General features: G+C 43.3%; 1 protein-coding gene across 1 annotated transcript in view; it reads right to left on the reverse strand.

Moving 5' to 3' along the window:
* Positions 1-12,902, reverse strand: part of prdm10 (PR domain containing 10) — a 170,125-nt gene that overhangs the window by 120,694 nt on the left and 36,529 nt on the right. The window contains exons 8-9 of the mRNA XM_067970795.1: positions 11,772-11,981; positions 4,306-4,378 (exon numbers count right to left, since the gene is read on the reverse strand). Coding sequence (XP_067826896.1) covers positions 4,306-4,378; positions 11,772-11,981 — 283 coding nt within the window. The remainder of the gene's footprint in view (positions 1-4,305; positions 4,379-11,771; positions 11,982-12,902) is intronic.

Consider the following 12,902-nt stretch of genomic DNA (forward strand, 5'->3'; position numbering starts at 1 on the left):
AACCTAGAACCACAATGAAAATAGATAAGGAAAAAGAGGAGTCCAAAATAAAGGGTGTTGGACCGGAAGTTAGCTGAATCTCAGCGGGATAAAAAGGGACCAAACCAGATTAATTAGTTAAAAAAATGGTAGATCAAGCTGTGGACAAGCAGTGGGAGATATTTAAACATGAGATGAGTAAGGTGCAAAGTAAATACATTCTGACTAGGAATAAAGCATGCGCCAAAGGCAGGGATTCTGTGAATAAATGTAGAACTTCAAACAAAAATAAAGCTTTAAAAGTGCCATATATTAAATGTTGAGGAGGAATAACACAGAAAAGAACTGAGTAAAAACAGTACAGAAGGGAAGCAAAAGAAAGATTAGGGAGGGTAAGAAACCGGCATTCACAGAATCATAGAATGTCCCAGCACAGGAAAGGCCTGCAACCCATCAAGTCTGTGCTGAAGTTTTCTCCACATGCCAGCTAGTCTAACCTCACTCTCCTGCTCGCTCCCATTCATCAAATTACATGGAAACTACATACCCAGGTACAGACCATTCATGCCAACCAGTCCATGTTGGTGTTTATCCTTCACCCGTGCAGTAATGCCATCTCCATTTCCATATCTCTTTATTTCCCTTTCCATCAAACATCTATCTAACCTATTTTTGAATGTTAACATGGTCTCTGCTTCAATCTGGTAGTGAATTCCACAACCCAGTGTGAAAAGAGTTTCTCCTGTTCTCTGTCCTAAAGCTCTTATATTTATGTCCCCTCATTCCAGACCCCATAATCACTGGAAAGTCTGTTTCTACTGAACTCTGTCTCATCCCTTCATAATTACCCTTTAATCTCTGTTTTAATGAAAACAGTTTTAATTTTTCAAGCCTTTCTTTGTATTTCCTCATACCAGGAAGCATCCTCGGGAATCTGCACTGTACCCTCTCTGTTGCCTCAACGTCCTTCCTATAGTGTGGAGCCCAAAACTGCACACAGTACTCCAACTGTGGTCTTACTAAGAGTTTAATACAGATTCACCATTACATCTTGATATTTATAATCTTGCCACAAAAAAACAGTATTCCATTAGTTTTATTCATGGCCTTATCCACTTGACGTGCTGCTTTTACGGTCTTGTGAACCTGAACCCTGAAATCTCTCTGCTCTTCCACATCACCCTGCCTTCCCCCTTTCGAAGTATAATTATTACCAAAATGTACCACCTCACATCTACGGACACTGAATTCTATCTACCACTTTTTGTGCCCGTTCCACCATCTTATCAATCTCCCCTTGCAACTTCCTTTGACCCTCAGAATTATTTACAGTGCCTCTTATTTTAGTATCATCTGCAAATATGGACAACACTCCCTCTAGCCCTACATCCAAATTGCTGTACACAGAAACAGAAACAGTCCCAGAACAGAACCCTGTGGGACACCGCTACCTACTTCTAAACACTCTGAGAAACTGCCCGTAACTCCTAATTTTTCCCCCCTTATAACCATTTTTAATCCAATTTGCTACCCTCCCCCTAATTTCACATCCTTTAATCTTCCCCAAAGTCTCCTGTGTGGTACCTTGTCAAACACTTTCTGAAAGTCCATGTACATCACATCCGCTGCATTTTCCCATGCACTGTACATCACCTCCTCAACAAACTCCATTAAGTTTGTCGAGCATGATCTTCCTTTCTGAAATCTCTGTTGCTGCTTCTAATTATTTTCTCTTCATCTAGATATTTCATAATTTCATCTTTAATTAAAGATTCCAAAATTTTCCCTGCCACATGTGAAACAAACTGGCCAGTAATTACAGCTGTTTTCCTTTTTGAAAATGGGTATTACATTGGCCACTTCCCAATCCTCCGGCACACATTCACTGTCAATAAGAACATAAGAAATAAGAGCAGGAGTAGGCCACAAGGCCCCTCGAGCCTGCTCCACCATTCAATCAGATCATGACTGATCATCTACCTCAACTCCACTTTCCCGCCCTATTCCCATATCCCTTGATTCCCTTAGTGTCCAAAAATCCATCGATTGAATGTACTCAACGACTGAGCGTCCACAGCCCCCTGGGGTAGAGATTTTCAACTATTCACAATCCTCTGAGTGAAGAAATTTTTCCTTATCTCAGTCCTAAATGGCCGACTCCTTATCTTGAGACTATGACCCCTAGTTCTGGACTCTCCAGCCAGGGTAAACAACCTCTCAGTATCTACCCTGTCAAGCCTTCTAAGAATTTTATACGTTTCAATGAGATCATCTCTCATTCTTCTAAACCCCAGAGAATATAGGCCCATTCTCGTCAATCTCTCCTCATAGGATAACCCTCTCATCCCAGGAATCAATCTAGTGAACCTTCATTACACCCCCTCTAAGGCAAGTATATCCTTCCTTAGGTAAGGAGACCAAAACTGTACACAATATTCCAGGTGTGGTCTCACCAGAGCCCTGTACAATTGCATCAAGACTTCCTTACTCTTATACTCCAACCCTCTTGCAATGAAGACTAACATACATTTGCTTTCCAAATTGCTTGCTGTACCTGCATGTTAACTTTGTGATTCATGTACAAGGACACCCGAATCCTTCTGAATACCAATATTTCCTCGTCTCTCACCTTTTAAAGAATAGAACCCTGAAATATAATATCTATGGCCTCCACTATTTCTTCCCCCATTTCCTTCCTTTGATGTATCCATTCAGATCTCAGCACTTGGTCCTCTTTTAGCTCAACTAACTCCCTTTAATATTACTCCTTTCCAAGCAACTATCTAATTCCCTTTCAAAAGAATTTACAGACTTTGCTTCAACAACGGTTTGTGACACATAATTCCACATCCTAACCACCGTCATTAGGATGTGATATGGCACGATATAAATACAAGTTCTTTCTTTTATCATTTACAGTGGATTTCCCTTCCCTATTCTTACTTCCAAAATGCATTACTTTGTATTTTTCTGCATCTGCCTCTAGCCTGTCTATGGCCTCCTGCACTCTTTCACAATCTTAGTCACAGCTTGCCATATCCCACAACTTTGCATTGTTAACAAATTTAAACATTGTTCCCTCAATTCCTAAATCCAGATTATTTATGTATGTAATGAATGAGAATACCAGTCACCGCATCTTTTCATTTGGAGAAACTTGCTTTTACCCCTCCCCTTTGCCTCCAACCATCTCTCCTTTGTGGTACATTATCAAATGATTTTTGAAAATCCATTTGAACTATATTCACTGCACTTCCCTTCTCTCTCCTCTGTGAAAGGAAGACTGGTCAAACACAACCTGTGTTTTAGAAATCTGTGCTGACTGGACCTGATTAGCTCATGTTTCTCTTATAATGCTGAGCAATTTCATTCTATATTACAGACACTAATAGTTTATCAACAACTGATGCAAGACTGACTGGCCCATGATTTCCTGGCTTCCCTGTGACCACTTAGACATGAAGGGAATAGCAAAGGTGCTCTGTAATTATTTTGCCTCAGTTTTATTTTACAGAGGAAGATGAAAGTGGGATTCTAGGAGTGTGTGAGATGGGTGTGGAAGAGTCACTACTGGAGACAAATATTCAAAAGGACAGTGTGTTTAAAACAAATATAATTAAACCAAGAGCACTGGTCTCCAAGCCCAGGTGGTATGGATCCAGGAATACTGAGGGAGTGGACTAACCATAATGTTTCAAACATCATTGGCAACAGGAACTGCACCAAAAGACTGGAGGATGACAAATATTGCACCCTGCTCAAGGAGAAAGGGTTAAGCCGAGAAACGATAGACCAGTTAGTCTTGCCTGATGAAAACAGCAACAAATCCTGAACTTCAAATTGTCAACCTGGCTCAGTCGGAGCACTCTCACCTCTGAGTCAGGTCATAGGTTCATGGTTCACTGCTGGAAGCACATAAACTTGGCTGGTATTTCAATGTGGAACTGAGGCTGCATTGTCAGAGGTGCCATTCTTAAGATGAGACGTTAAACTGCCCCCGTCTGCCAGCTGGGGCGGAAGTAAAAGATCCCATGGCACTATACAAAGAAGAGTAGGACTTCTCTCAGGATGCTGGCCAATATTTATCCCTCAACCAACATCACAGTTGTTGTTTGTGGGACCTTGCTGTGTGCAAAATGGCTGCCACATTTGTCTATTAAACAAAAGTGACTGTACTTCAAAAGTAATCCATTGGCTGTCAAGTGCTTTGGGCCATTGAAGGTGCAATATAAGCTCTTTCCTTCAACTCGAGCAGTGTGAAGGCCATGCTAGCAGAGTACACTGGTTGCTCATCCGACAGTTTGAGCCACAGAAGCAGTCACTCACCTTTCCGTTCCTCCTCTGAGATATCATGGATCTTCTGCTCCACAAAGTCTGCATATGATGCTGCATACCACACCTGCAAGCACACACACAGCAATGCTCAGAGAAACACTTTGCGCCTTAATGGTCACCATGACCCTGTGAGGTTCGCAGCAGGTCCTCTGCAGTCCCTTTCTTCAATATATCTCTCCTTCATTATCAAAGAATGTATTTCAACCCCACAGCTCTGCAACAATACACTGCCATAAACCCGGACTGTTTTGTCCTTTAGATTCCTGAATTTAACGAATGTTACTGTTTATCCTTTCGCCAACTTCCCCCCTCCTGTCTTGAAGGTACTGACTGTGCAAAGGCTGAGTTCCATGGGAGCCAGGTACATTCTGTTACCTCACCCAAGTGGCCATTACTAACATGTGAACCTAGACAATGAGTGTCAGCAGGCTATCTCACCCAATCCCACACACATTTTCCAGCAAAGGTCATCCGAAGTGGGAACCTTGACCAATTTTCCCTCCATTAGCCCAGGGAGGCTAGTGATCGTTCCCCTACTGCAGACCTGGCTGAAATCAGCTAACTCAATACTAAACTAACATTACAAACCTCTGACAAATATTAAAGTCACCAGCCTTGTGATAACCTCAAACTTCAGTAACAACTTTTTTGCTTCCCAATTTTCTCCCTTCCTCTTGAAGGTGCCGACTTTGTTCAGTGGCCTTTCCTCACCTGAGCCTGGACAGCGAGTGCTGGAAAAATATTCATATTTGCTCACATACAATCTTCACTCGAGCTCATTGAACAGCAATCGAGAGCAGGAACCTTGCTGCCTGATCCTGCAGCTCAACTGTAGTGCCCAACGGCTGCCTGCCTGAGATTGAACTCAGGGAGAACCAGGAATCAAGCCAGGCCTCAGACCTTCCAACCTACTTGGCTTGGTACCCTTCTGCAAACCTTTCTGGCACTAGAGGGAGAGACTGCAACACAATGATGGCAACAAACACAATAGCAGCTTAAAAACCTCCCATAACAGAGACTGCAACAAGTTGAAACCCAAATATGGAACTCAGACGGACTTTCTCTTACTGCTCAGAATTCATCAATATTGAAGTTGTTGTAACTCTGCCTTACGTGACATTAACAGGCATTAACAGACATTGAAAAGCAAAAGAAGCAAAGGTTAAATAGTGTTCAGCACAGGAATTTGATGGGGTTAAAGGGTATATACTTCAATGCAAGGGGTATTACAAACAAAGCAGATGAGCGAAGGGCACAGATAGACACATGGCAGCATGATATCATTGCTGTAACGGAAACCTGGCTTAAAGAGAGGGATAACTGGCAGCTCAATATCCCTGGATATAGAGTTTTCAGGCAGGATAGAGTGGATAAAAAAGGAGGGGGGTTAAAGAATCAATTACAGTTGTGAGAAGGGATGATATGCTAAATGGATTATCAATCAAGGCCATATGGGTTGAACTAAGAAATAAAAAAGGGGCAGTCACACTACTAGGAGTGTACTATAGACCCCCGAATAGCGAAAGGGAGATGGAAGAACAAATATGTAGGCAAATTTCTGAGTGCAAAAATAGTAGGGGACTTCAACTACCCTAACATCAACTGGGATTCAAGCAGTGTGAGGGGCACAGAGGGCGCAAAATTCTTGATCGGTGCCCAGGAGAACTTTTTTAGCCAGTACGTGACAAGCCCAACAAGAGGGGATGCAATTCTAGATTTAGTCCTGGGAAATGAAGATAGGCAAGTGGGTGAAGTGACAGTGGGTGACCATATTGGGGACAGTGACCACAATTCAGTTAGTTTTAGCATTATTATGGAAAAGGACAGAGTTAAATCAGGAGTAAACATTTTAAATTGGGGGAAGGCAAATTTTACAGACCTAAGAGTTGATTGGGCAGAAGTGGACTGGACACAACTACTTGAGGAGAAATCAGTGGCAAGCCAGTGGGAGGAACTAAAAAGTGAAATTCTACGGGTACAATGCAGATACGTCCCCTCAAAGAAAAAGGGTGGCACTGCCAAATTTAGAGCCCCCTGGTTGTCTAGAAGTATACGGGGCAAGATAAAGCAAAAAAAGAAAGCTTATGACGGTCACAGAAAACTAAATACTGCAGAAAGCCTAGAGGAGTATAGAAAGTACAGGGATGACATAAAAAAGGAAATAAGGAAAGCAAAGAGAGGGCATGAAAAAATATTAGCTAGTAAGATTAAAGAAAATCCAAAGATGTTTTATCAGTACATCAAGAACAAAAGGATAGCTAAGGAAAAGGTGGGACCTATCAGGGATGATGAGGGTAACTTGTGTGTAGAAGCAGAGGATGGAGATAGGGTTTTAAATGAATATTTTGTCTCCGTATTCGCAAAGGAAAGGGATGATCCGGACGTAGCAGTTAAAGAGGAGAGGTGTGAAATATTGGATAAGGTAAACATAACAAGAGAGGAAGTACTAGAGGGACGAGAATCCTTGAAAGTTGCTAAGTCACCAGGGCTGGATGGATTGTTTTCCTGGGCTATTGAAGGAAGCCAGGGAGGAAATAGCGGAGGCTCTGAGGATCATTTTCCAATCCTCACTGGATGCAGGGGAGGTACCGGAGGACTGGAAGACTGCAAACGTAGTACCATGGTTTAAAAAGGGTACGAGGGAAAGGCCAAACAATTATAGGCCGGTCAGTCTTACCTCGGTGGTGGGCAAACTATTAGAATCAATACTGATAGATAGGATAAACTGTCACTTGGAAAGGCATGGTTTAATCAGGGATAGTCAGCATGGATTTGTTCAGGGAAGGTCATGCCTTACAAATCTGATTGAAGTCTTTGAGGAAGTGACAAGGAGGATTGATGAGGGTAGTGCAGTGGATGTTGGCTACATGGATTTTAGGAAGGCAGTTGACAAGGTCCCACATGGCAGACTGGTCAGAAAGGTAAAAGCCCTTGGGATACAGGGAAATGTGGCGAATTGGATCCAAAGTTGGCGCAGTAACAGGAAACAAAGGGTAAAAGTAGATGGATGTCTTTGCGAATGGAAATCCGTTTCCAGTGATGTGCCACAGGGCTCAGTGTTGGGTCCCTTGCTGTTTGTGGTATATATCAAATGATTTGGAGTTGAATGTAGGGGGCATGATTGGCAAATTTGCAGACGACACAAAAATTGGCCGTGTAGTTGATGGTGAAGAGGATAGCTGTAGACTCCAAGAAGATATCAATGGGTTGGTAGAGTGGGCGGAAAAGTGGCAAATGGAGTTCAACCTGGAGAAGTGTGAGGTAATGCACTTAGGGAGGGCAAACAGTAAAAGGGAATACGCAGTAAACGGGAATATATTGAGAGGGGTAGAGGAAGTGAGAGACCTTGGAGTGCATGTGCACAGGTCCCTGAAGGTGGCAGTACAGGTAATTAAGGTTGTGAAGAAGGCATACGGAATGCTCTCCGTTATTAGCCGAGGTATAGAATACAAAAGCAGGGATGTAATGATGGATCTGTATAAAACGCTGGTAAGGCCACAGCTGGAGTATTGTGCACAGTTCTGGTCACCACATTACAGGAAGGATGTAATTGCTCTGGAGAGAGTGCAGAGAAGATTTACAAGAATGTTGCCAGGGCTTGAAAATTGCAGCTACGAGGAGAGATTGGATAGGCTGGGGTTGTTTTCTTTGGAGCAGAGGAGGCTGAGGGGAGACTTGATTGAGGTGTACAAAATTAAGAGGGGCCCAGATAGAGTAGACAGGAAGTACCTGTTTCCCCGAGCAGAGAGTTCAAGAACTAGAGGACATAGATTTAAGCTGATTGGCGGAAGGATTAGAGGGGACTTGAGGAGAAACCTTTTTACCCAGAGGGTGGTGGGTGTATGGAATTCGCTGCCCGAATTGGTGGTAGAGGCAGGGACCCTCAGCTCTTTTAAAAAGTACCTGGATCTGCACCTAAAGTGCTGTAAGTTGCAGGGCTATGGCCCGGGTGCTGGAAGGTGGGATTAGAATGGGCACCTGGTTATTCTTCGAGCCGGCGCGGACACGATAGGCCGAATGGCCCCCTTCTGTGCTGTATCTTTTCTATGGTTCTAACAGCCAGCCCACCAATGAGAACTTGGTATGCCAAGTCATTGCAATGGGTCCGGTGAGGTTCTGCATGTCGGGATGAAAAAGGTAGCAAATTTTGAGCTGGTGAAAGCAATGCTGCAACCAATGCTGGTGCTGATTTCGAGAGGAACAGCATTTGGAAGCAGCTTGCAGCCTATCTGGAACAAATGTTTACAAGGTTCCCAGAATAGAGGGCAGAACAGTGGAGGAACAGGAAAAGAGGCAGAATTCAGTCTTAAAATAGTGAAAAGGAAGAAATTACACAAAAAAATATAAAATTGAGAGAGAAAATGAGGAAGTAAAAACAGGCAAAGCAATATTTTTAAAATACTTGAATATGTTAGCAGATCTCCCATGGCATTGCTCACAGTAGGGCAGGTAATACACTTTTATAATGACACGGTTGTTATTCCATCTACTGAACATTACTGCATTATTCTGCTGCTAAAGTACGCTCATGTCCCCTTAAGGCCCCAAAGTTTAACATTTGTTAATTTAGCACAGGCAATGGAGCTTAATTGTTTGGTCAGAGAAGCTGCCTGCAAGTTTTAGGCTCCAGGTCAATGTCTGCCTTCAAGACTTCTTTTGCACCTGGAACCGGCCTCCTTCTGTTCTATTTGTGTGTGACATATGTTTGGTGTGTGATGGACTTGCACAACACAAACCTTTACGTACATGTCGTATTCATAAAAAACAAACCGCAACAAATCATAACTGAAAAGGTACAGAATGAAGCAATGAGCCAGTAGCAAGCGAGAATGAAAACCATCAATCAGAAATTTCAAAAATTATCAATCCAAAATGGTTAGTCAGCAAACAGCTACAAACAGCAAGGAGCAAAAAAGGGAACCAGTGCAATTGTCCCAGATTCATTTGAAAATCCTTCAGCAGCCAGTTTGTTTTGTCGCCTTGCAATAAATTTCCAACGTAAACAAAAGTAAACAATTACATACACAATATTAAACTTACCTATACAGTTGATTTTTGTTTGTTTGAACGTTTTTGTTCCAAGACCTGCCCCTGTATCAGAAGCCTGGGGCTTCAGATTATCTGTGTGCTACATTCTGGACTGTCTTCACAGGCTATCTGGCCTGCGTTCTTGATGCACCTAAAAAAATTGAGTTGTCTGTTCTGCATGTCCATTTGGTATATCATTCACCAAATAACTGTGACCATCAACACCGTCCTTCACTGGCAAGCCTCAGATTAGTGACCTTCGCCCTTTCCATTCCCAGTAATGTGGTCTCGCCACTCTACACCCAGGTGACTCCACCTTTCACTCTGACTCTGGGCTCACACCTGGCTTCTAGTCCCAGCCTCGAATCAACATTCCTCGTTTCCCATCCACATGGTGTAACCATCGATTAATATAAATTCCACATCGCTGGCAAGTGGTTTAATTGGTGGAATTTCACTGAAAATTGCATCCGCACCAGCCCAGCCCAGCCCACTTCCAAAACATTGTTTTAATTCTTTTTACTGTTGCAGGTGAATATTTACAACATACGGACAAGAAGAATCAAACGCTCCGTTACGAATTACTGTAAAATTGATGACAATTACTTATGGTGTTAAGCACTAAAATGTCTTTTACCTTTCAAAGTCACTTGCTTACTAGAGACCAACCAAATGTGAATACTCCACTCCTACCCAAACCATTAATGTGTTCTCCAGCCAAGTATCTGTGGTGGTCAGACTCCTCAGAAGGGAGTTTGAGTATTCGGCTGATGGCTGAGAGGACAGTACTGGCTTCATACACAGGGCCAGACAAGAATATTTCACAGAGGGAAGTACAGAGGAGGGAGGCAATCAGTTCATTTTTCCGCAGAAATCTACTATCCCCCGTCAGTGTGACTATCAGAGAGTTGGTGCCCAAGTCTTTGTGAGGGGTGGAGGGGAAGGAGAGGGAGACAGACACACAGAGCTCAGATTTTCTCTGTGCTACATGCGACAAAATCAAGAGTTAAAAACGGAAATCTTCCCCTATTGTTTTTACACGTGAGCAAAATCAATGAGTTTTGATTTTTTTTTAATACTCTTCATTGTTACATCATTATAGGAATAATGCTACTCCTAAGTTTTCAGTGTCGTTATCGCGGTGTCATTGACTATAGAATTTCTCAGAGCTGCCGGCAGTCCAATAGTTAGAACATATTTTCTGTAATGTCTAATTTGGATGTTAAGTATCTAGTAAATGTTTAACATTTGAATTAAACATTACAGAAAGGATCCAAGTGAAACTGCAAATTGTAGTATTATTGTTCTGTGACAAAATGTCACTACCACAGGAAGTCTACTATATCATTACATGGACATATTTCTTATTAATAATGACATCAACACCACCTTATAGTTAGATAGCACCATTAACACAGAAAATTATCCCAAGGTGCTTCACAGAGACGTAAAGAAAGGCAGACACTGAGCCAAAGGCGGAGATATTAGGAGGGGTGACCACAAGCTTGGTCAGAGAGCTGGCTTCAAGCAGGAGGAGTGGGAATTGGAAAGAGGTTTAGGAACGGAATTCCAAAGCTCCAGGTTTGGCGGCTGAAGGCATATCCAAGAAGGATGGAAAGAAGGGAGGGGAGATGTATCCAACAGGCAGAGTCAGAGGAATGGAGGGTGGGTGGTTACTGGGCTGGAGGAAGTTACAGAGATAGGAAGGGGTGAGTCCATGAAGGAATTTAAACAAAAGGATGACAATTCTAAATATGAGGTGCTGGGGGACTGGAAGCAAATGTCGGTCAGCGAGGGGGTGATGGACAAGTGAGACGGTGCAGGATAGGATATGGGCAGCTCAAGTTTACACAAGGTGATGGATGGGAGACTGGTCAGAAAAGCATTGGAGTCATTTGAGTCTGGAAGCGACAAAGGCACGAACAAGGGTTTCAGCTGAAGGTGGGATGAAGGAGGCAACAGAGGTGAAATAAGGTGGCCTTTGCGATGGAGTGGGTATAGAGTTGGAAACTCAGCTCAGGGTCGAACAGGACACTCGGATCACAAAATAAGTGGGTAACTTAGGCAGACCAGCATTGCTGTACCAGCTTTTTCCTTGCTCCAACTCCTTGAATCCACTGGACTCCTGAAAATTGGATGTGGCAATCTGAATGCCTCCTGCTCTCAGGATATCGTCTCCAACTGGTACAGCTCATGTCACTTCACTGGCCTCTGGGATGAGCCTGCAGCCTGACAACAAATTCTCCTCCCCTGATTTTGATACTTAAATGGGGATTCTACTGGGGGAGAAGATCTATTTCACCACCAACATCTGCCTCCGCGCCCCCCCCCACCCACCACCACCACCGTGGTCAGTACTGGCAGTATCCACCCCTCGCACTCACTTGCTCCACCTGCACCCACCTGTTATACACCACGTGCTCTCTTACCTTGAGTTCCTGTTTCGGCTCAATATGTTTGATGGTGGTGAAGTAGAGGTCTTTGCCGTACTGATAAACCACCAGGTTCTGTTCCAAGTGGTTCCGTGCTTCACGTACAAACATCATCCAGTTGCACAAGTTCTCATCGGACAGATCAAACCACAGATCACCAGGTTTCTCCCCCTCTTTAAAGTCCTCCCTTCCTACCCCCATAGCAACCTGTTAAGAAGAAAAAAAGACTTGCATTAATATAGCACCTCATCATCACTGATGCTCCAAAGTGCTTCTCTCAATTATTTTTTTTTTTGAAGTGCAGTCACTGTTATGTCGTGAGCCATTCCACTCCAGCAATGCCCCACAAAGTCCACGCTGATGAATGACCAATTAATCTATTTATATCTTTATATCGGTTGCTCTGTGAAAACAAAACTCACCCAAAACTCACTCAAGTTTCTAATATGGATAAGTGCCTAAGGTTTTTTTGAGGGAGAATTGTTGCCCAGGATGTTGGGAGAACTCCACTTCTCCAACTAGTGCCGTAGAACTTTCAACATTCACTGTAACGTACCGCACTTCCCATAGTGCAGCTCTCAGAACTGCGCGACAGTCAACCAAGATCGTGAGTTGCAAAGCCCAGCATGGAACTCGTATCCACTACCTTCTGACCCAGGTTCCAGTGCGACCGACTGGATCAATGAGAGATCCAATTAACACCCAAACTGGTAACCATGATTTTACATCCATGAGTTGGTCACCTAACACTTTCTTGTGATGCTCATCACAGTGAGGGCTGTTGGCGTTAGGGATTTGAACACCTGCTGGTGTTAAAAACACATTAAAAACACTCAGATGAGTTTTAGTTTAGATTCAGAGTACACTGCCTCAAAAATGTGGCTCATCCCCAACCTCCGCCAGTTTGATATTTTCCACTTCCCACCCTGGCGATCCATTGGTTGATCTGAGGGGAGATTGTCGAATCAGAGCTGAATTAAGGACAGTTATGGGTCTGTGCCTACTGGATTGATACTTCCCAAATACTTTTCACCTTACAGACAGCAGTCAGAGCACATCTGTGCCAGACTGGCCTGGATTTTAGATCCAGACCCCAAAAGTGAGAGTGAAGTCCTTGACCAACTGTCA

Source organism: Heptranchias perlo, chromosome 33, assembly GCF_035084215.1.
Source record: "Heptranchias perlo isolate sHepPer1 chromosome 33, sHepPer1.hap1, whole genome shotgun sequence".
Lineage (NCBI taxonomy): Eukaryota > Metazoa > Chordata > Chondrichthyes > Hexanchiformes > Hexanchidae > Heptranchias > Heptranchias perlo.